The following is a 25,201-nucleotide window of genomic DNA, read 5'->3' as shown; positions in this document are numbered from 1 at the left end:
TTATCTATTAAACCCAAAAATAAAAATTCAAAATTTCCGATTAATTACCGAGTTATTAATATTTTTGTAAATAATTGCACGTGATTAATAACTACTTATTTTAACCATCTGCAAACCACATTTTAATGACCTCCAACAGTGTCATTCATACTCATAACACACATTTACTCATTCCAACCCTTAATTACTCCCTTCTATGCTTCTAAAACCTTAAAACTTAAATTATCAAACAAAAGAATTTTGCTCACCATGTGAGGTCAAGACATCCTGTGGTTAATTCACACTTTACACTTTACCCCTTCAAGGCCCTAAGGGTGCAATATGTTGGTACATTACACTTCACATTATATTTACCTAGGTGAAAGAATAAAACCGGTTCTCTTGGAATTTGATTTGTTTCATTCTCGTTGATGACCTTTCTCTTCTTTCTGCTTCGGGCGAGCGCTGAAAAATCGACGCGCGGCCCCGGCTCGCGCACTTAATGAAAGGTTAATTAGACTTCCTAATTACGGACGGCCGATGTCGTTATTTTCACATCCTCATTACGCCTTTTTACGATCGCTTGCAGGGAGAATGCTAAGGCAAAGACAAAGAACAGATATAAATAGATATTGACTAATAAAAGACTAATAAAAGTCGATATTTTTATTATTTAAATATTTTTTGAAGATTAGGAATTTATTTATTTATTTTTGGTTAGTTGGATGGTTTTAAGTAATTTGTGTTTGTTTATTTTTTACCTATTTTTACTCGAGTAGCGGGAGATTAATTATTCGGAGGAGAAAAACGGGATTTTCTTCGTCGTTAATTATCCGCCATTGTTCGCCTGCGAAAAGAAAACAAAACATTGATTTAAATAATTCGATTTGCTCGTATTTGCACTACAATACAAATAATAGAAATGGCATTTAAAACAGAGTGTAACTAAGAATAAAGGTACTTAATTTAAAGAACTTAAAAAATAAAATTTAGAAAAAATTTCAACAAAGTTTGACAATAAAATAACACATTAATAAAATATGATAAATTATTGAAATTTTGCACGAAGATTGAATCATTATTTGCCTGTTTAATGCTGAAAACAATTTAGAAAAACATTAATATTTACAAAAGTTACTAAAGAAAAAGCAAACATTTTCAGAATTTGATGTGAATTTTAAATTTCGAGTTCATATTCTAGTTTAAACTATTTAGATTTTTTATAAATAATTGATTATTTTAGATATTATGTATAATTTAGTTGTTAATTAATTGCTAAAAGAAAATTTCAAGAATATTAATTATTAATGAAATTATTCAACAAAAACCAAATTATTTCAAAAAGTATGGAGTTACGATAAGCAACATAATTTTTACAAACTTTAAACTCTTATAAAATTAACAAATATTGTTTAAAATCCTCCAAATTGCTTTTATTATATGCAGAATTTAATGTTTAATAATTATTTAAAAGAAAATTGTAAAAAGAATTATTATTAATGAAAATATTTAACAAAAACCAAAATAAAAATATTAATAATGCTTTCCCTACTTTAAACAAAGATTAAACTAATTAAATAATATCAAAATTCAGTCAAAATTTTACACAATATATCCAATTTATCTATAAACCCAATCCTATAAACAAAATTTAAAAATATTTATTATTTTAAAAGTTATCGCAAAAAAACATTTAGTATACTTATTTACTAATACTTTTTCTTCAATTTTCTTACTTTTTCGAATTTGTAAGAGTTTAAAAGAAACTCGGCAGAAAGTAAGATTGGAAAAGTGCGCGCTGCACCTCCACCCTTACACCCCTTCTTACCCCTACACCTTCCTACACCAGTCTATACGTACTCTGCTTAGAGAGGTGGAGGCGCGCGAGAGAAGTTCGCCGAGAAATGGAAAAGTGGAAGAGTTTAAAATTAAAAGCGCTAATCGAAAAGCCCGAGTCGAATATAAAAATCCACCGCGCTCACTTCAACCCCATGGCGCAGAGGGAAACGTCCAACAAACGCGAAGAATTTAAATCAATATACACTATGTACAAACCTTAAAAACCAAAAAAAAAGCTTAAAAAATTCAACCCTTAAATTATTGATTATTTTTTGCAGCTGTTTTATATTCCGAAAGATTTTATTGGATAATAAAATATAGGGGTTGTTTTATGAAAGGGTAGGAAGTGCCTACAAAGAAGGCGTACTTTTTTTTCTCTTTGGAAATAAAAAAAAATTGTATTGTTAAAGACTGCGTTGGAAAATATAAAAAGGGTGAAATAAAAGTGGAGGGGTTGAAGGGTACGATAAGGGTGGAAAGCGAAGAGAAAGAAAGCTGTAAAAAATTAATGAGATCCTTGTTTTTATTGATTTTTGTGTCTCGATAAAAACTTTTCTGGATAAAAAATTTTAAATTTTGTTTAATTGATATTAATTTTTAAGAAAAACTTTTTTTTAGTTGTGAGGCGTCAATGCACGTTGTTTGCGTGTTGGGGGCAGAGGGGCGGCAATCGCCGAGCGCGAAAGTTTTAATTGGAATTCCAATTAGTAGACGCCGCCGAATGTAGTTAGTTTTAGAAAAACGGCACGTCCGCGCTCACCAGCGGACGGCGGCGGCTGCCGCCCCCCGAAGCTGGTTACTGTAGAGGTGGCAAACAAGCGAAAAACTATTAAATAAATGCTTCAGCAAACTACTACACGTGAATTAAACTCTAAGTAAACAATTTTTTTTTAAAATCACAAAAAAAGATTTTAAAAAATATTTATCTTAATATTTAATATATTGTTATTAAATATTTTTGTGTCTGGTATGTAAAAGCTCAGTTTTCTTCAGCACATTTAAAAATATTCGCGCTCCGTTTCGAAATGAAATCGCTAGCGATTTTAATTAAAACGTCCGGCCGCGTTAGCGATTTGTTCGCCGCCCCCCGCGACCCTGCCATACCTCCCAGTCAAAGCCCTTTTTCCCAGTGAGCGCAGAAATATAATTTTTCATATTTTTTGCTTTATTTTAGCGTCGAGCTTGAGATTTAAAGCTGAAAACAACTTAAAGGCAATTAATCATTTGTGAAGAGTGAAAAGTGTAAAATGTTTTAAGTTTTTAAAATTTGAATATTTGCTAAAGTATTAAAGATATTTAAAATGTTTAAAGTGTGTTTAATAGATGATTAGTTGTACTATTAAATTCAACTTGAAAATATTTTGTTTAAATTAATTTAAGTAGGTTTTTTGTTGATTAAAGTTGAGGTTACTATAAAAATGTTTCCTAAAAAAGATTAAAATTTCGGTCAACTTTGAACTCAAATATCTCAAAAACTATCAAAGATAAATTAATTTTCTTTTAAATATATGATTAAATAACTTAATATCTACCAAAATCCATATCCAAATATTTTTTATTTAAAATTTTTAGTCAATTATTTAAGTTTTTAAAAATTTGCATTTTTTTTTTTTGAAATTTAATATTTATACCAACTTTAACCTCAAATATCTTCTAAAATATTACTATTATCAATATTTTCCTCGATTCACTATAAAATATAGTTAATTCCCTGTTAAAATGTTTTTACAGAATAGCTTTACGTCAAATATTGAATGATTTATGCTGCGTTGAAAATTTTCTGTTTTTTGTTAAACAAAAGAACTAGCTGTAAAAGAGCTCTCAGCGCGTTCAAAGCAAAAAGAAAATATAATTTATCTTTAACTTTGTGAATTAAGGACGCTATCACTCGCGTATTTAAAAGATAATTTATCTATCTCCGTCGGCGTGGCCACCCCCGCGACGACAACGCCGAACGTTTTATGTCTTTTTCCCGAGGAGACGTCCTCGGCGCGTCCTCTTCGTCCTTCGTCCTTCGGCGTTAATTCTTTGCGCAATGACGTGTAGTTTTTCAAAAGGCCGCCTCCGCCGCCGCCGCCGTACGCGTTCGAGGAGAAGCAATTTTGAAAAACGACTTTCTTTGTGTCCGGACCATTAAGGACTAATTGCAACGTTTTAATTTCGCGTGCACCTCGCGCGGAGCATGAAAGGCAGCAGCGGAGGCGGCGTGCATTCAAGATAGTGTTTTATACAAGGCAAGGATGGCTGATAACGCGCCATTGAGACGCGAACGTAAACAAAACGCGTGAAAAACGACCATCGGTTGTTTTTCTGTGCCGCGGGGCGCTCAGGAGGGACAATGCTAGGATAGGAAAAGGGGTGGCATGACAAAACGTCAAACATTTTGCGAACAACACCGACCGCCGCGGCAAACCGACAAAAACAGTCAAAATCCGCGCGAAAACAAACGAAAACAACGCGCGGGCATGAAAAACATTAGATTAAATAATTATACAAGTAATAATCAACAATAATTTGTTTTTTACACAAATTACCATGAACAAAACCCTAAAATTTAATAAATATCTTTAAAATATTTATAATTCTTAATATTTTTAAAGTTAATTATGTTTAAAGTTGAAAAATCAAATAATAAAATGACAAAATTAAATTTCAACTTTAAAGAACGATAACTCGATAAATAATTAATCAAATTTAAAAATTCTAAAAGAATATTGTAGATACACTTATGTTTTATCAGACAACAAAATTTTGTTTAAATATCTTAAATAATTTGGAAGATATTGCAATAATAAATAAAATTTGCAAAAAAAATTTTAGTTTCATTTTTGATTAATTATTTAACAAAAACTAAAACTGATAAAATATGTCTTTAAATTGTGTGTGATAGTTTGTTTAATGCTTAATATATTATTTCAATAAACTTTTCCCGTATTACTAATTGTTTCCGCGTAATCTTGAATTTAGTCACAACTTCCTTTCCCGAAATCGAAAGAACTCGTCCGGTATTGATTTCTGGTAAGTTTTTATTCGCCGGCGAATTCCGGTTAAAAATGGAAGCGCTCAAAAAGTGCGCGAGGGTTGAGGAATGAAAAAGCGGGTCGCGCTCGTTCGCTCACCCACCCCGCCGCCCACGGCACCCTCTCGTTCGCGATGGCCGCCTCGGCGCCGCGTTTAAAAAGGGGGAAGCAATCAACTCTTTTCCGATGCAAATTCAAAACCTCCCTTTTCTTTTTCTCTCGGCGTGTTCGGCTCGCTGGCGCCCCTCGTTCATCCACCACCACCATCCACCCACCCACCCCCCCGTTCACTCCACTTCCACCCCTTCAGCGATGTCTCTGGCCGCGCGCTCGCAATTTTCTCGCGCGCGAATCTTCTTTTCTTTCTTCGTCTGCGCTGTTTCTTTTCGAACGCTCTTCCGTCGCCTTCTCAACGACACGCTGCCGCCGCCACCGCCGCTGCCAGAGATGGAGATGGAGATGGCGCAGCGAGGCTTTTATAAAATACAGCGTATACACAAAGGAGGAATATAGATTGCGTCCGGCGGGCCCGAAAAACGCGAAGACTGCGAAAGGGGCGGCGTGGGGCGGCGGCGAGGGGAAAGAGCGCTCTTTTAATTGTAAATGCTCTTCTTCGCCCCGTTTCTTCTACTCTCGACGCTGGCGCGCGCGGCGTTTGCTCGACTCGCAGAATCTTTCTGCGAGCAGCGGGCGCGGGGGTGGCGGCGAGCCGGGTGGAATTTGCATAAAAGCAATTTTTCCCGCGTCTGCTCGCGCTCGAGAGTTTTTATCATTTTTGGCACGGAATCAAAATCAGAATCTCATTTGGAGATGCGCGCGGAGCGATTAAAATGGAAATTGGCTGTACAGATTAATTTCAAATCGCTGTATCACAAAAATTATTCAATTATTTTGGAAATTTTAAAAACCAATCTATTAGGCATTAAATATATTATCAGATGCCAGTAGAATCATTTAATTGTATTGAATAGATAATTAGTTATTTTACTTTAAAGTTGCATCATAAATTAGTTCAATTTAAATCTTCAAAAAATATGTTTCAACTTTAAATTACTGTAAATCAATAAATAATAATATTGCAAAAAAGCTTAAACTATTAATCAATAGAGAATTTAATGCTTAATAAATTATTTTAGTAAATTTTTTTGATATCTCCTGTCATTTGTCTAATATTTGCATTTATGTATCAACTTTCAGATCATAAGATGACTAAAATTATTCCGCAACTCAAACTTTGATTCTAAGTGTGAAAATGAGGTTATAACCTAACCTACAACCAGAATTTAACCTCTAAATAGAGCTTTTAACTCTAACATAACTTAAGGTAATTTTAAACATATTATTATCACATTAAAAACCCGTCTAAACAATTTTTAACATTTTTTATCTAAATTTAATCCTATTTGATTAGAATTTCTAAGATAACGTAACTGGATGATTCCAAAATCCTTCTGAGCTTTTTCAAGCTCTGAGATAAAACATCCTACACACTTTTAAATGCAATCGCAATCACTTCTGTTTAGCATGTATTTCGTCCTCTTCTTTCTCCTGCCTTATACTCTAACAATCGCATAAGAATAAAGCGCAGAGCTTTCGTTTTGTATAAAGCTTCAAGATGCAATCATTTTTGGGGAGATAGAAAAAGGGCTCGCAGGAATCTCCCCCTGCAGTAGCAAGTCTAACAAAATTACGAAAAAGTGACAGTCGCACGTGTGCAAAGCTCAAAAAAGCTCCCGAATGTCAATCAAACCTGCAGCTCTTATTTTTAAATATTAACTAAATTCAGATTGTGATTTTGGACATGATATCACCGACCGCATTAACCGCAGCCACGTTGTAGTTATACAAGCGTAAGGCGAGCTTTCAGGGGTGGCGGTATGGGAGGCGGCAATTTCGGACCGCGGTGGATAACCGCAACACTGCCAGCCGCCACCTATATTCCCCATGAAACGTATTCTAGTGTTTTGTCTAAAAAAAAGCTCAAAAAAGCTCTGAAAAGATTTTTGAAATAATTTTTATAATTTTTGCTACAAAAAATATTTGATTAAAATAATCAGCGTATTCGTTTTGTTAATAATTAAATAACTAATGTATTAAAAAGCTCAAAAGCTCGAACACTTAAACTTTGCGCGCTTACTGATCTCCGTCTTTTGCGTAAAACTGTGCAAGTTTCAAGTGTGCGTGGAAGAGCACTGGAAGAAGCTTGAGTAAAAGCTCGCGAGTAGTAACACAGTAAGAAGGCATGTAAGAAGGGCAAAACGCGTGGCGGCACGCCGCCTCCACCACCGCCGCAGCCATCTCGACACGCAACAAGTTTATAAATCCGTTTAGAAAACACGTGTTATACTAATATTAAATTTCCAAAATACTCACAGCAAATTTCTTATCAACTTTCAAATTTACAAATTCACTGATTTTATCACAACTTCAAAATAAAAATTTCTACGTCCAATATGGACTGCAACTAAATTTACACTGAATATCATATTAAGGTCCAGTTAGATTTGACCCTTTCGAAATATATTTTTCGTACCTGGCTCTAACCCTTTTTTACACCACAATGACCCTTTCTTTTCACTTAAAATCTTTCATGACCCTTTTGTTGAACCATGAGAAAACCGGTTTCTCCTCGAATGCATGGTGTAGGTCAGTGTGTTGGGAAGCCTGGAGGTCACTTTCCCTTTCATACGGAAAGGGATGCAGATGCAGGTGAAGACCGGAAGGGTTCACGGAGTGGTCAGACCAGTATGCAAATTTCGGATGACCAACTACAATGGAACATATGCAGCAGTTCCGCGTTGGACATCTGTCCGACAGAATAAATTCTAGAATGTACAAACATACTAGATAAATATAAATGTATAAAAGTTTAAATTTAATTTTTAATAATAATATTACTCACGTGTTGAGGTTGTGAAGTCTGGATGCGAAATGATTATTAGATTGGGAGTTATGATGACTTTGCAGATTTTTACGCTGAAAATGACACCCTCCTTTCACTTTTTCTCCGTTGTTAGGGGCAACCGATAAACAAACTCAAATAATGTTGAGTCATCTACTACGTAGTTACATATCAGTTGGATTTTAGTAGTTGTGATGTGAAGACGTCTTCCAGATAAAAATAAAACGTAAGACATTAAAATTTCATTCAAAAATTATTATAAAATAAAATATTCAGTTATTATAAGTCAATTCAATTTAAATTTAATTTTTAATTAATTATCGTCAATATTAATTTTAATTTTGTTGTTTAATATGTTTTTATATTTTAGTTTATTATTAAAATCAAAAGTATTTGAGATAATAATTACCATGAGTATTTCTTACTTGTGTTAGTTATGAAGTCTGAACTACAACTGATCACAATCTTAGTCACTACGGTGACTTTGCAGATTTTCACTCACATATTGACACCCTACATTCACTTTTTTCTCCGTTGCTAATAGCAACCGATAAACAAACTCAAATAACGCTTCGTCATCTCCTACGTAGTCACGTACACACGTATCAGTTCTCCTTTCACATGTGTGATGTGAAGACGTTTTTATTTTTTTCCAGAAAAATCTTTTGACAATTTTTTAAAATAATTAAAAAATAATTATATTGACGGTTATAAAAATAATCCGTTGTACCTAAAGGGTGAACGTTTCTCACAGTGGTCACGCAGGTATGTAAATGAAGGGTCAACACACATCACCAACGGCCAAAAATAGCAAAAAATCACAATGTCTGCTCTTTTGTTTGATTCCTTTCGTTAGTTTGGGCACACTAATGGTCAAACCGGTTCGACAACAATCAGATACCTAACGGGGTCGGTCCGTGGAGATATTTTAAGAAGAGGGTCATCGGTAGAGTAACCCCCAAGGGATACAACACCAGACATCAGACACCAGGTAGTAAAGTAAAAGTTGTCCAAATATCGCGAATATGTATATTCGGGTGTTCATTGACGTTTTGAGGAAATAGGATATCTATCCGATGTGTCTACGACTCTTTCATTTAAATAGGAAAATTATTTAAATAATGCGCGCGTAGGCAAATCAAAACGGATAGACGATAGAATATTCGAGAATGAGTTGTGTATTATTAGCTTGGCTTGAAGGTGTTTACGGTAATGAAACCGGTTTGACCGACCACGAACTTCTTTTTGGCAAATAACTTTTTTGTTGTTACTTAGTAATAATATTTTTGGGTATATAGTCAAGGTAGCTTTATGCGGAGGCGGAGTGATATTTTATTGTTGAGTTTTTAATTAATTACTCGGAAACTACTTATGCTACAATCATAATTCTTTCATAATAATAATTAGAATTAAATTTTGTATTTATTTGCTAAACATTTTGTTGATATTTTAATTGAACAATTAATTATAAACAATTAAAATTAAATTTAAAAAAATTAATTTAAATTGTTAATAACTAGTGAAAAAATAGGGTTATCAACAAATTATTTACAAAAATAGATAAAAAATTTAATAATAAAAAAACCAATGCAATGATAATTGATATAGTTTATTTAGTGTTTGTGTAAAATTAAAACAATATCATTAAAATATTAGAACCGAGCAACTCAAAAAAACGCCGAGACTAATTTGTTAATTACTCGTTAATTAAATAAGCTAGAGACATAATTTTTTCAGAAATTGATTAAAAATTAAAGTCTTTATCTCACTGAGAAATATTTTGTTAATACCTTTATTTATTTCAAAGTTATAAACAATTAAACTTCAATCTTGTAAAAAAAAAATTAAATTGACATAAACTTGTCAATAACTTTTGACAAAAATATATAAACAAATAATTATTTATAAAATTGTATGCAGAGTTTAATATTACATAAGATGTAAAAGGATTCATTATTATAAACAAATTATTTCTTGAGTTATTAACAAATAACTAAAATATTGCAATATTACTCAATATTATTTTTTTCTTTCAAGTTAAAGCACCTTAACTATATAACCATATTGCAAATAATCTCTTTTTTGTACTAATATCTTATGACTTATGTTCTATGACTAATAGTTAATAACTAATAACTAATCACTTGAGACTTTAGACTTGACGATTAGCCGAAGTTGAATTAAGGTGAAACGCGGTAACAATTCGCTGCCATATTCACTCGTTAAACTTTAAAACCCACAAAAAAAAAACGCGTTATGTTTTTAAAGAGTTTGTTTGTCTCAGATAAATATTTTATCAAAATAATGACGAATATCAACGAAGTTTAAGGTTAATAATAAAATAATGCGTAGATGTAGTAAAACAAGTTTACCATTGATTGGAATTTTTTCCTCTTCAAATTAAAAACTAGTTATAAAAATGGAAAATAAACGCGAAAATATTATTGACCGGTTGAAAATATTTCGAAAGTAAAATTCAATGACGCAAGATATGCCTTTCTGCGCACTGCACACACGCATTCTCTATTCACTGCACTCGTTTCTTGCACTTATTGCACTCATTTATTTGCAATTCCAGCCGCAATATTTCACATTTCACATTCGGTCAATGTATATTTTAACCGATAATAAATTACACTTTAAATTAGAAACAAATGTTGCAATCGTGCGGCAATTCCAGCAATTCCAACAATTATAATAAAATTTATCAGGAAAACGCATCCAATTGATGGCCGGTTCGTTGGTTGTAATTAAATTTTGTGGCAAATGTAAATAATGAAAGTAATGGGCGAAATAATAAAATTAATCGATTGTGTAGTGCAATGCGCAATTATTTTATTTATGCGTGTATTGACAGCTGTTCAATTTGTTCGTTGTTACAATTCATGGAATACTAATGTTTATATTGCGTATGTTGGTACGAGTATTTATTCATGACATAATGATATATTATTTTGTCGAAATGCAAATGTTTTTTAAAAGTTGAATTGTGGCTATAATATTAGAGATAAATTAATTATTTAAGTTGTAATCTATAGTTTATTAACTATATTTTTATCTGCAGTTTTGATTTTGTTGTTGTTGTTTACTAGAAATTGTTTATAACAGTTTATAATTGAAACAACAAAAAAAAATTGCTAATTTTAACAAAAAATGTTTTTTGTGTTAAAAGTTAAATAACGTAAACAATTTTTATTATATAAATGCCAATCAAAATTCAGTTAAAACATAATTAAATATTTTATTTTTGTAAATTTATATTAATGTTGTATATTTAACAGAAATATTTTTATTAATTAGTAAAATCGCAAAGTTACTAACGCAAAATTACAGAAACTTTTTTTGAAAATGTTTAATTATAGCCGTTATTATAAAGATTTACGAATGATACAAATTGTTTTCTATAGATGATTAACAATATTTTTACATGCAATTTAAATTTTATTGTTGCTATTTACCAAAAATTATTTATCGCTGTTAAAACTTGACAATAATTTTATTTTTGTCATTTTTAAACATAAAATGTTTAATTATCTTAAAACTTGAATAATTTAAGCAATTTTTATGACACAAACATCAATTCAATTTTAGTATACAACTAATAAAATTTATTTTTAAATAAAATTATAACATATTTTTTATTTAAACTAAAAATGATATTAGATCAAATTAAAAGTGAAATTTAGAAAAACGAATTACTTTCAACTTTGAAATTTTGTAAGATTGCAATTTGCGTCATAACTTTTTGTTTGATAATAATAATCCGCTGCACATTCAACATTTCGACATTTCATAATACGTTTTCTTGCGTTTTCATGCACATTGTTGCAACTGATTGCAAACAAATTGCAAATAAATTGATTGAATTACGCTTAAGCTTGGCTTCTTCCAGTATTATGGCAGTAGAAACTCACCACTCACACAATTATGAGTACGCATAATGAATATTGTGAATTCCTCTATTGCTAATGGAGCATAATTATGATTTTCACAGGTGCAAAAATATTAAATACCAGTTCCAGACTAATTTGTAGCCCGAGTTTCACTTTCACTTTTTTTGCCTTCGCACGTCTTGTGCTACTGTATTTGGAATTTAATGTTGAGTATTTGGTTTAAAGTGTGAATAACTAACATACATTCATGATATTAGTATTCATTTTCGGATGGCAATGAACAAATGAGTGAATGAACAAATACGCAGTTGAGGATAATTAACATTTCATAATAATTATAATTATTGGGTTAGTGTATAGTAATTTTGGTGACATTGAATTTTATGTGATTTGGTAGCACCATAAGCACATCGCCCTTATGAAAATGTTTAGTTTTTTGTTGATTTTATCAAAGTTATTTAGGCTAGAGTAAATAATTTTGAATAAATTGATTAAGAATTAAATTCTGCGTATTTGTATATTAAATTTTTGTTGATGAAAATTGTTTTACATTATTTATTAATAATTTAAAATTGAACTACTCGTATTTATAATTTTATGCTAGTGACACAAATTAGCTTGTAAATGTTGATATAAAATAGATACTGTTATTATAACTAAGTAATTCAATGAATTAGTTAATAGTTATTAAATATCTAAATAAATTTTAATCGTAAATTAGTTAGTTTTTCTGCAATTAATAAAAAATGCTCACAAAATTATTTTAATTCTTGCATCATATAAAAGCTAGGCAACTATAGAATGTTTTTATTTTCGAAGCAGTTTAGGTTTGATTCAAGGCTAAATTTAAGCTTATAGTTTATTTTCCAACCCTTTACTGGTACTACTACCCTCCGTCAAATTTCTAAGCAGCACTTTACGGGGTGTTTTGGGGTGTATGTTGATTTAGTTCAGTTTATAGCCATTTATTTTAGGCAGCACTGTGCAGGGGTATGAAATAGAAGTAGTTATTTACCCCTTTTGTCGTTGTACCCTTATTTAGGCGCCACTTGCTGGACTATGTTCAAAAAATCAATAATTTTGAATAGTTTGGATAGTTGTGAAGATTGGGTCTGTATTTAAATTTGCTTTTTGGTTTTTAAACTTCAATAACTTGAAAATTATTTGAGATATTCTTAATATTTAAATCGCATTGTAAAGATATAGAATCATATTTTACGTTTCTTAAATATTATTGTGAAATTATTATTAACAAAAAAGTTATTAATGTTAAAACGCAATAATTGAAATATTTTCATTAATTTATCAAAATCCAGGTTAAATAAATCAATAAACAATATACCAACACTAAAATTATTAAATTAAATAGTTTAATAATTATATTTTATAACAAAATTTAATTTGTTATTATATATAAATCCATACTCTTTTGGTAAACAATTTAAACTAAACTTGTCCCAAACTTGTTCCACTTTATTTTTCACTTTTATTTTCTACATAAAAACTCACTTGTTATTAATTCTTACTCCACTTTAAATTTTTACGACGTCTGGAAGTCCATAAAATAACAACATAATATTTAAGTTTATAAATCATTTCAACCGCAACAATATTTTGAGTGTTGACGCTTTTATTCTCAAATTTAAGTGTTGCTTTAAACTTGAACTCGTTTAAACTTAAAATTCAGAAATTCGTATCACGTTTTATTCAATATTTACGCGTTGTTGTTTATTGATGAAATAACAAACATCGTTACAATATATTACTACATACATACATAATACCAAATACTAAATACAAAATTTAACTTCTATGTTTATCATTCTTACAGTTTATAGACGTTTTGTAAGACGTGTTTGTTTATCTATCTATTTATTTGTTTTACGCGTCAATTTTGTACATTTTTTATGCAAATTAATTGTTATACCTGCTATATTTTATTTAAAATTCATGTCTTGTTTCCGTATCTGTTAGGTAGTTGGAAGTTGTTGTTTGAAGATTGAGGAATTGAGGAATTGTTTTTTACGTACGGGGATTTTTATTGTTTTGAGGTATTTCCTTCGTCACTTTTGTCATTTATATATCATCATTATTAAACCAGTCATTTGTTAAACATACGTCTGGATATGACGCGTGTTTGATTTGTGTGTTCCTTTTTTACATTTTTACAGTTTAAATTATGAAAACAAGAATAGGAAATTATGAAAAAAATATTTTAAACTTTCTTCATAAATTTTTCATTCATAATAAATTAATAAATATTAGAACACAAAAAACTGTAAATTGAGTCAACAATAAATTAAGGGTGTATTTAAATAATTTAAAGATTTAAAATTATTTCTGAAATTTAGATAATTCATAATTTGTGCTAAAATAAACCTAACTGTTTTTTATAATATAAACTATATATTAACAAATAAAACAATACAAAATGTATAATTTTTCATAATATTATTTACAGTTAGTTAAAAATTATTAATAAATTGTTTATAAGTTGTTAAACAGTAGATAGGTAAGGTATTAATGTAAAGAAAAAACGTAAAACTCTGCCTCTATAATTATTATACATTATAAATGCATTCAAGTATAATTTATAGCTACAATAAACGTTCAATTACTTCCACATTACTTTACAATTTTCTGTGGAGGTGATAATTGATGTATTAATTATTGTTTTGCATTAATTATGCCACATATCAGTAAGTTTTACGTCAATTACAGATTTTCAGAAATACTTACTCATTACTTAAGTGATTAATGATACTTTTTAGTTTTTGTCAGATTTCAAAAATATTTGTAGTGAAAAACTAAATTATGAAGGAGGTACACAGATTCTTTCTTCGTCCACTTCTAAAATAACATAAAATCACCTAAAACTGGTGCTTTTTCAACACGAAACATTATTAATCATAATTTACTGCTCATCAAATAACAAAAACAATATATCGTAGCACAAATAGAGCTAAATAATTATTTTTCATACTTTATGTTTATAAAAATAATTTTTTTGACTTATTTTTTACTTCCGTCATCTCTACACGATACATTTATTCAAATATTCTACTGACATACATTGTCCTCTTGATATATACCAAACTCACTTCTTAACATGTCTAAAACTTCTTCTAGACATAAATTAAAACTGCGAAAATAACATTATATCTGCTGTATCACTGTCTCAACATATATGTATGGAATTCCCCGAACACTTCCTCCAACTTTTTTCTCTCTTAACTAATTTCTGCTCAATCATCTTGTTTCGCGACTCTTGACTCGTTTTTATTGTAATTTTTTACTTGTTTATAACCCGCCAAAGCTCGCATGACTTAAGAATGTGTACACGTGTAGTACGATATCAAAGTACAAGTGTACTGGACTCGCAGCAAGTCATGGTGGGTTTCTTCGCTCACCTGGCTGAAATTTATAAAAAAAAGCAACGCGTCCGACCGGACTCTGAGTCGTTCGCGGATCGCGACGGATCAACAAGTGCACACAATAAACACACACAAACACACACATATGTGTAAATATTACCTGTTTACCTGTTGAGTAGTTAAGTCAAGTGAGGCAAGCAGGGGGAGACACTTGTCCGGTCGGTCAGTTTCTCAGTCGAATCGGTGCAGTCGCGCGCACCACTCGAGCGTGTTTCGCTTAAGTATACGCACATCATACTTAAGTCAGATACAATTTATATAAAATTATTTAAATAATAAATATTAAATACACACTTGTATTATATATACGAATTATAAATTTAAAGTGTGTTATATTTTTGCAATAAAAATAAATTTATAATGAATAATGTTAAGTCCGGAAGAAGATGGCGGTTCAGCGAGCCGCCGGAAAAGTGTTACTATGAAGATTTGCATAGATCTTTACCGGAACCACCGACTGAGGGCAGTGCGATCGTTGATTATTTCAAAGGGAAGACGATTTTCTTGACGGGCGCGACCGGATTTCTTGGGAAGATTGCGATCGAGAAGTTGTTGAGATGCTGTCCGGATATCGAGGGCATTTTTATTTTGTGTCGGGATAAAAAGGGGAAGAATATGCATGATCGCACGGAGGAAATATTCAATGATGTTGTAAGTACAAATAATTTATGATTTCAATGTTTAATCTTGATTTTTCAATTAAAAATAAGGGAAATTTTATAGTAAGTTTATATGTGAATAACTTTTTACTGGGTGAAGATATTTAAACAAATTAAAGTGCAACTTAAAGTACAGTTAATAATTTGTTGATATGTCCATAAGTACAGTAGTTAAATTTGTTTATTATTATAAAATTTTTAATTTTGCAAATTTTGTTTTGAAAAATTTGCTCGAAAATCAACCTATGAGTTTGTAGTATTGTAAACAATTAACCCATTATGACAATTAATTGGATGATGCATAAATTGAAAACATAATTAATTAGTTATTTAATGAAATTTAATTTATGTCGATATCTGAATTAGTTTTTGTTTAATGCCCAATTTATAATTGTAAAACAAAAACAAATTTTATCTTTAATTTTATTTTTCTTGTAACTTTGAATGATTATAACTTTTATTTGGTTGATTATAATTTAAAAGTTTAAAGTCCACATTAAAATATAAATAATAATCTATTAGTTGTAATTTTTTTATATTTCAATGTACAGTAAATTTTTACTTATTTGACTTCCAACAAATTATGTAAAATTGACTTTGAGCTTTGATAAAAACAACAAATTATTAACATTCAACAATTACTTCAGGCAAAATATTTATTTATAAACTAAATTTAAAAACTAAATATTTAAATATTCAATATTCAAGCATTAATGATTAAGTATAATTAACTTAAGCACGATGTCAATGCCAATGTGCTGCGTCTGTTGCGTTTGTTATCGTTCCTCGTACAAAATAAGCCAGCTTGCATTTCGCATTCGCATATCACATTTAGTCGTCAAGTTATATTGTGATTGCGTGACAATTGTTACAATTACGTAAGCGTGCAACCGTAACAAAAACTCCTGTTATAACTTAATTAATTAATCAGCCATCTAGGCTTAACATTTATATACCTACAATCGCATATGTGTATATGTATAAATGTCTTTCAATGACAAATTTTGCGAATAGTTCGCTTCCGTAATTCCGTAATTCTGCATTAATTCATTAATTCAACACGTTTTTTCGCGTATTTCCTAATATTAAGTTTAAGTTATTCAGTGCAATTTTATTCAGCCTTGAGTGGGACTTCCGAGCACAAACAAAAAAATCAATAGCAAACAAACCACGCACGGAAACGAATACGCATAAAAACGAACATCAAAATGTTAATATCTCACGCCATATGATATTATAACATTATTTGTTTGTGTACGCGTATATAGTTGCGGTACTTTTACGTGGTGCAAGAGTTATGCTTTTATTTAGTTTTTCGTAATAACTTTTGAACTATTTGAGATAAAGTAATAATTCTTTCAAGAAACCATTTAATATTAATTTCTACCTCTAATTATATAAGTGTAAAGCTCATCAGACTATTTCGCGACTCTTTATAAACAATTAAAGCTCAATTTAGTAAAAAACATGAAAAGTGACACAAATAGTCAAATAATTGATGATAATATGCTGTTATCAGTATCGTGTTTTAGAAGTTGATAAAGAATTTAATTCTTAATATAATTCTTAAGAAATTACATGAATACGTTGATTATTTTTGGAGTAATTAGTAAATTACTAAAATATTGTCATCGTATTTGTAGTTTTATAGTAAATCATCTTATATTTTTGTTAATTACTCAAAAACTAATTACGCTTTTAGTCTAAGTTTTTCTTACGTTGGTTCAGAATTTAATTCTTAATCAACAACTAAGCGAATTATTATTATATTTTGTTTACTTTTGGATTAATTAGACATTAACTGGACTTTGTCAAATTATGCTTGGTTACATAATTACATTTCGTATGTTTTTTGTTAATTACTCAGAAACAAATCACTTAATAAGCGCATTTTTTTCTCGTAACGATTAAGAATTAAATTCTGCAACATGAACATCAAGAAAAACATTGATAATTATTTAATACAAAAAGTTATAAACAATTAACTTCAAATAACATAAAATTTTCAAATTTGACACAAATAGCCCTATAACTTTTGATAAAAATACGTTATCAACACAAATATTATAAACTAATCATAGAATTTACTTCTTTGTCGACTACTAAAGAAATCATTCAATTATCTTGGTTACTTTTTGAGTTATTAACAAAAAACTAAAACTTTTCTCATAGTAATGTCAAGTAAGCGCGTTGTGACTATACCAATCGTAAAAAATAGTATTGTACGCTTCTTGAATCATAACTTTTGCATATAAACACAATATAACATGCGCGTATCTCTATCCACAAGTAAGTAAAGTCCAAATTCTCTACGCTGGTAATTAAAATTAGTTGTTGAAGGTTGTTACCGTCGAAGTAAGCAAAAGATTTGTTGTATTTGTAACGTTTTCGAATATGCAACCTTGACGCACGAAATCGCTTCTAATTCGTGGTTAATAACTTAAGTAACTTGCGGCTGCGTTGAAATTTTATTAGTGAGTGACTTGCGCGCACAGTTATTCGAGTAATTTTAATGATCGATCGGCGATTCGGAATTCGGAAAAGAGTAAAGTTGAAGAATGCGTTATTGACTTTTAATGACGGCGACAATGTCACTTTTGATGGCTTCGAACGCGCGTAATTTACGAGATTATTTGATGGCTGCAGTTAAAAGCGAAAGCTCAATTAAAGAGCTACATGAAATAGTAATTGCTTCTTAATTTAATAAATTATTTTAACGACTATTAAGCGATGAAAAATTTCAAGTTGACAAAAATAAAATTAAACATCTTTAATTTTGGGAGCTTAGAACTCAGAAAGCAATAAAGATAATTTATTTATAAAATTATATTAAATAGACAATTTAATAACTTACCCACATACGAATTTTTATCAAATTATTACTAATAGTTTGTTTATAATTAAATAAATAACAAAATATTTCAATTTTTTCTTTTCTTTAGCTTTTCAGTCGATTGAACCAGTTAAACCCAAAATGCCGCCACAAAGTAACTCCAATCAAAGGAGATGTTGGCGAAGAAGGTTTAGGCATGTCCGAGGTAGATCGTCAATTATTGGCATCCAAAGTAAACGTCATCTTCCACATCGCTGCGACCGTGCGTTTCGACGAGAAAATTCGCACTGCAATGGGCATCAATGTTCGTGGCACGCTGGAAATGATGCGCCTGGGTAAAGAGTGTTCTTCGTTGGATTCTTTTGTTCACATCAGCACAGCATTCTCGCATTGTGTGCGGCAGTTCGTAGATGAGACATACTACGAAATGCCGGTTAATTATCAGGATCTCAGCGCACTTATCAAGACTAAAACTGATGCAGAGTTGGAAGAATTGTGGTAAGTGTTATTTTTTCATAGAAAATTTTACTTTGAGAACGAATTAAACAAAAACTAGTAGAGATATTTTTATGGAGTCATGGTTATATTAAATATTGTTAATTAAAGAATATATTTTGAGAGTATGAATAGTTTTGTAAGTTTGGTTTCGCCGCTAGAGGGCACTTTGTACAAAAATTGCAAAATTGGACATAACCATACTTTAACGACTAATCACAAATCAATGTTTAGTTTAATTTTTATAAAACAAAATTTAAATGATTGATAATTTAATATTTTATTAGCTTATAACAAAATATATCCACAAATTGCATTGAAAAACTTTTTAATTGATTAACATATATATTTTTCAGTTTATATAAACCATGGCCTAACACATACACATTCACCAAAGCAATGGCTGAAGAAGTAATCAAAAATGAAGCTGGCGACTTACCAATTGCAATTTTCCGCCCTTCAATCGGTAAATATTCCTACAACACACAATTTTTACTTTATCAAACTTAATATTTACTAATAAAATTATTTTGTAGTGATTTCAACATACGAAGGTCCTCTCCGTGGCTGGATCGACAACGTCTACGGTCCTACAGGTGTAATAACCGGCGCAGGACTCGGAATTCTCCGTTCCCTATACTGTGATGGAAAAAACGTCGCTGAAATCGTCCCTGTCGATTGGGTTGTTAACGCGATGATAACCACAGCGTACAAAAACTCCAAATCAGCTAAACTCAAACACAAAATTGCTAATACTCTGCAAATAGAACATGTTAAACAAAATGGCGTGAATATGGGTCGTTTGGATGGGCATGATGAGATTGTGAAAGTTGTAGAGCCACCAATTTATAATTACGTGTCTTCTGTGGAAAACCCGCTGACGTGGGAGGAATACACCGAGATGAATCGACATTATGGTATTAATGTACCGACGATGCAGGCCTTTTGGTATTATAGTTTCAGACTGAACAAGTATAAACCGATACATTACTTTTATACTTTGTTTTTACAATGGTTGCCGGCGTTCTTGTTGGATGGGTTGGCTGTTATGGTTGGGAAGAAACCACAGTAAGTAAAAACTTTGATTATTTAAAAATTAATTAAGGTAGCTTATTTAAAACGGTATCATTTTAAAAACTGCATTAATAGAAAACAATTTTGGTCGATATTATCTTTGTCGTGTAGATAGTTTTGGCAATAGAGCGCATTTAGTAATAGAAAACAATTTTTAATTGCGTCACTCGAAAAAATGTTTTAAATCTTGCTTTTCCGAAACATTTCAACACAAAGAATTAATCCGTTATGCACAAAAGATGCGTGATTAAATTCTCTTTAATTTGATATAATGTCAATATTGTTCATTAGATATTTTTGTAGATATTTCACTTTTTCTTTGATATTCTTGGTCGAAATTTTGTTTATATCTAGTTATTTACATTCTACTTAAATATTGCAACGTTTTTCTTCTAGAATAAGCTATATCGGTCAAGTACTATTTTTTTAAATTGTTGTAATACTTTATTTGTAGATATTGTTAATAATAATCTTTTTTTTATTTTAGGCTGGTTAAAATTTACAAGAAAATCGACAAGTTTGCCAACGTAATCTCGTATTTCTCAATCCGTCGTTGGTTCTTCCGTAACAACAACATACAAGACATGTGGACTGCCCTCTCACCTATAGATCAAAAGCTATTTCCTTTTGATATCAAATTAGTTGATTGGGAAGCACACAGTCACATGAACATCTTCGGTGTGCGGACCTTCATCATCAAAGAAGATCCAGACACATTACCGGCAGCAAGGAAAAAATGGCAAAGGTATTAAATTCATCTTAAACAATTACACAATCACAAAAATTTATTAAATTAATTAATAATTATTTATTTATTCTGTTTTAGATTATATATAGTGCATCACGTAGTCAAATTCGCATTCTATCTAATCGTCCTGCGTGTGGTTTACTCATTCCTGTCGACGATATTCAACGTAACTTCACTGTTTCTTGGATGATATAATAACATGATTTAAATTTACGTATAATACAATACAATGAGATTGAATATGATTAATTGAGATTAAGTCGTGACCTGCAATCATAAGTTTAGATGTTATATTGTGTAAATTTATTTTGAATTTCAAAGTGTATTCTGATATTTTTGTGGACTGTATACATGTATGCAGGCGTGTAGGCATGTAACTATATTTATAACTAATCTATTGTTTTATTTTATTATAGGAAATACATAAATGTAAACTGATAATTTAATAAATATCATGGTAAGATTCAAATTTTAAAAAATGTTACGTTTTACCAAATTGATACTCAAAAACCATTTGATCAAAATTATTTATTTTTTATATTTAAATAGGTAACTAATAAAATTTTAATATAAATATAACTTAGGATTAAGATAATTACTAAAACTATGTTAATTTTTAAATCAAAGTTGAGTGTTCTTTAAAATTAACACAAAATAATGTTTAAAAAGCATGTTGTGGAAAACGCCCTGTATCTTATTAACTATTTGTTAAATTTTAATTAACTTTTCTTTATTTTAAAGGGGAAAACTTAATTAATGATTTAAAATTTATTTAAACTTTTTAAACCACCGGAAAATACCTTAAAATTACATAGGTATAAAATTAGTCACTTTTGTATATTTCATGTTTCTTGATTTTCATGTTTATTTTTTATTTATTTGAAAATCTGTTAACAATACTAATGTCTCCATAGTCAAGCATGACACATTAATTACAAATCACACACTACACAACAAAAACAGCCAAAAAAAAAATAATCATTCATTGTTCACATGTCAACTTCAAATCAAGATTGATATCACAATCAATAATCACAAAACATTAGTACATATTTCTGGCACAAACTTTTTTATAAATCACAGTTCAACATAAAACTTGATAAAACCATGACATTCAACTTAAAATTTCTAAAATATCTCTATAATTTTGGTGTAATATTAGCTGCTGTACCACCGATAAACTTTAAAACACTAAAACTAAAAAAATCAACACTCAGAATAACATGGAGTATATTTATGTGCATAAACTATATCGCATTGTATTTTATATCGATTCAAAAACGCTTTAAGGATTCCTATCCATTCACACCGAATATAACTGACACAATTTTGGATTTTGGGAGTTATACATGTATGACAATCACAGCAATAATGTTTATTATAAATAATTGTTTGTTATATCATAAAAAACTACAAAAGTTATTCAAAAAGTTTTCTAAAATCGATAAATTATTAATAACTAATAATAATAGCAATAAGTTTAATAATAATCATTGTAAATGGTTTATAAAACACGTGTTAATTTTAGGATTTATTCTAGTGTTTAATGTATTTTACACTGAAATATTCTGGACTGTAACAATTACTTTTGAGAGTAATTCATCATACACAGCTGCTAATCTACTAAAAATTCAGTTGTTTATTATGTCGATGATTATTTACAACTTGGCGTTAGCACTGAAACACAGATTTTGTTTTTTAAACAAAAATTTAAAAGCAATCGACATTAAAATATTTCTTGTCAAAGATATTTACAAAATAATACCTGATAATGATGTGAAACTGAATTTTTTTAAGTTAAATTATATTCATAAGGAATTATTGTTAATGTGTGTGGATTTTAATCGAATTTTTGGTAATCCGATATTGTTTCTATCGATTACTTTCATTGTTAGTATTTTACACCCGATTAATTCGGCTCTGTGTCAAGTTATGAAGGGAAATGTATTTGATGGTGTTGATATACCTAATTTTGGATTGCATTATGTTATCATTGCAGTATTAAGTGCGTTTAATTGTATTGTACGTATATCATTTTATTCTTTTGTGTTTATTTATAAGATGTTAATTTATTTAATGATTTTGATTTGTTTTAGGTGTTGATTGTTCCCCTGGCGCATGTTTCTTATACTGTTGTTAATGAATCTTCGATGGCGATACATCACAGTGAAAATTTAGCTAAAAGGTTATCTGTTTTTGAGTATGATGAGGATGTTAATGGAGTAATTTTTTGTTTGAGAGAGTTATCGCATGAATTAAAAGGGAAGTATCCGATTTTTACTGCGAATTCATTTTATAAGGTTGATCATACAATGTTGTTTACTCTTTTTGGTAGTGTGAGTACTTATTTGATAGTTTTAATTCAGATTAACATGTTAGGAGTATCTCAAGATTCACTGGCAAATCAGCAAAATATTACTGTAGTTAAATAATTAACATGAAAAATTGTTAATGTTTTTATTTTGAAATTTTAATGTTTTTGTCAGTTATTATCAATTAAAACTAAACCGATAAAGATATCAATGTGTTTTAAAGAATTTTAAATAATATACTTAATTATCTATAAAACAAGCTACAAGAAAGTTATTTCAACCCTTAATTAAAAGAGAACAGTAAGGGTTAAATGTACAACCCTTTCAGAAGGTATCCCTTTAATATTTGGGGTTGAAATAAAACGCAATTTGCATTTTATTTAGATATCTTTGTATCTGTAAAAGAAGAGTTTAATTATTTTAAGATTAGTGGCCTATAAAGAATAAACAAATATAGATGTTTTAATTTTTATTTATTTTTTCATGTTTTTTGGTATTTCATTAGTAATTAAAGTAAAACTAATAAAGATATCAAAATTTTTCAAAAAGTATAAAACAATATATTAAATTATCTATAAAAGCGTATATCCGAAATTTATTATAACCTATTATTTAGGGATGCAAATTGGGGTTGAATTTACAACCCCTTAAAAACCAAGCTTTTTATATTAAGGGTTAAACTAAATATATAATTTATCAAAATTAGTTTAAATAATAGTCGCTAAAAAGAAAAGAACAAATTTAGATGGTTGAATTTTTGAAAATTCATGTATTCTACTCTTATTTTATTAATAAAATTGAAAATAATAAAGATATCAAATTGTTATGAACAGTATGAAATAGTATATTAAATTTCCTATAAAACTATGACTATTGCTTTTATTTTAACCTGTAAATAGGGGATGAAAATAAGGGTTAAATTTACAACCCCTACAAAATAAAGATTTTTAATGTTTGGGGCTAAAATATAGTGCAATATATAATTTATTTAAATAATTAGCTATAAATAAACATATATTTAATTTATCTCTATTAGTTTAAACAATAATGGCTAAAGAAGTAGCTATAAACAAATTATTATGTTTTAATTTTCGAATTTTCATGTTTTCTGGTCTTCTTTTATTAATTAAAACTAAACTAATAAAGATATCAAAATGTTTCAAACAGTAATAAATAATCAATTAAATTTTCTATAGAACCAAGTATATTACTTTTATTTTAACCCTTAAGTTAAGGGTGTAAATTGGGGATAAAGTTACATCCCTTGTACAAATTATTTCTGCAGCCAATCTACTCAAAATGAAGACTATTGATTCTTTAATAACTGTTTAATTTAATGGTATAATTAATTTGTTTAAATTCAGCTGATTTATTTTTTTATTGAATTTTTAAATTAATTCAATTTTACTCGCACATAGGAAATTTCTTCATATTTAGGTTAACTTAACGGGTCTATAACTCATAAACCCATTGTTCAATTTTATCGGTTTAAAAAATAAAAAATAGTTCATCTAATTAGGATTCCACTCACATTAAAGAAATATTGGTAACTTTTGTTGAAGAGTGTTAAAAAACACTTCAAAGTTAAAGCAATTTTACTCTAACTTGTAAGCTGTCAATTTATTCAAAAATTCACTATATAATTCTTAAAGAGTTGGAAATTTTTATGCAGTATTGTTTTTAATCAAAAACTACTTTGTTTATTTTTTATGAATTTTTAAAAGTTAATTTTTATAATTTCAGTATCAGAGACGTAATATAATTTAAAATTTTCTATGGGTATGAACGTGCTCTTTAATTTTCTATTGATTCCAGTTTTTAAACCATCGAAAAACACTCAAAAACGCGGTAAATATCAATATTTCCATTTTTATGAAATTCCCAGACATTTCGGGAATTCCGTAGTAAAAACGTAGTAACAGTTCCTAGAATTTCGTCTGTATAGAGGAATGTGCGATGGCCGCCGCATAACTAGGTCAGCATGGCTGCCAACCTAAATAGTTTCATTTCATT

At 29.6% G+C, this 25,201-nt stretch overlaps 1 protein-coding gene and 1 long non-coding RNA gene across 5 annotated transcripts in view; one reads left to right on the top strand and one right to left on the bottom strand.

Moving 5' to 3' along the window:
* Nucleotides 1–21,355, top strand: part of LOC135802654 (fatty acyl-CoA reductase wat-like) — a 38,882-nt gene extending 17,527 nt beyond the window's left edge. The window contains exons 1-6 of one of the 2 annotated variants that reach the window (XM_065316268.1): nt 15,093–15,718; nt 18,669–19,057; nt 19,411–19,520; nt 19,591–20,122; nt 20,616–20,873; nt 20,955–21,355. In XM_065316268.1, coding sequence (XP_065172340.1) covers nt 15,428–15,718; nt 18,669–19,057; nt 19,411–19,520; nt 19,591–20,122; nt 20,616–20,873; nt 20,955–21,066 — 1,692 coding nt within the window. In that variant the 5' untranslated portion in view covers nt 15,093–15,427 and the 3' untranslated portion in view covers nt 21,067–21,355. Of the gene's footprint in view, nt 1–15,092; nt 15,719–18,668; nt 19,058–19,410; nt 19,521–19,590; nt 20,123–20,615; nt 20,874–20,954 lie in introns of those variants that run through there. The other variant, XM_065316276.1, reaches the window with a different exon arrangement.
* Nucleotides 741–8,289, bottom strand: LOC135802667 (uncharacterized). Of its 3 annotated transcripts, XR_010550600.1 has the most exons (4): nt 8,150–8,238; nt 7,741–7,946; nt 7,372–7,663; nt 741–826 (listed from the first exon to the last, which is right to left on the bottom strand). It is a non-coding gene; the product is annotated as an uncharacterized lncRNA (long non-coding RNA). The 3 variants fall into 3 exon arrangements; XR_010550603.1 differs by lacking the exon at nt 741–826 and having other exon boundaries at nt 7,328–7,663; nt 8,166–8,289; XR_010550596.1 differs by lacking the exon at nt 741–826 and having other exon boundaries at nt 7,328–7,663.
* Nucleotides 21,356–25,201: the final 3,846 nt, after the last annotated feature.

Source organism: Atheta coriaria, unplaced genomic scaffold (genome assembly GCF_025399875.1).
Source record: "Atheta coriaria isolate IRGN ID8LTWV9N9 unplaced genomic scaffold, Caltech_Dcor_3.1 hic_scaffold_2_pilon, whole genome shotgun sequence".
NCBI classification, from domain to species: domain Eukaryota; kingdom Metazoa; phylum Arthropoda; class Insecta; order Coleoptera; family Staphylinidae; genus Dalotia; species Dalotia coriaria.
The sequence above is the reverse complement of the archived record's forward strand: the minus strand, read 5'-3'. Positions and strand labels throughout refer to the sequence as shown.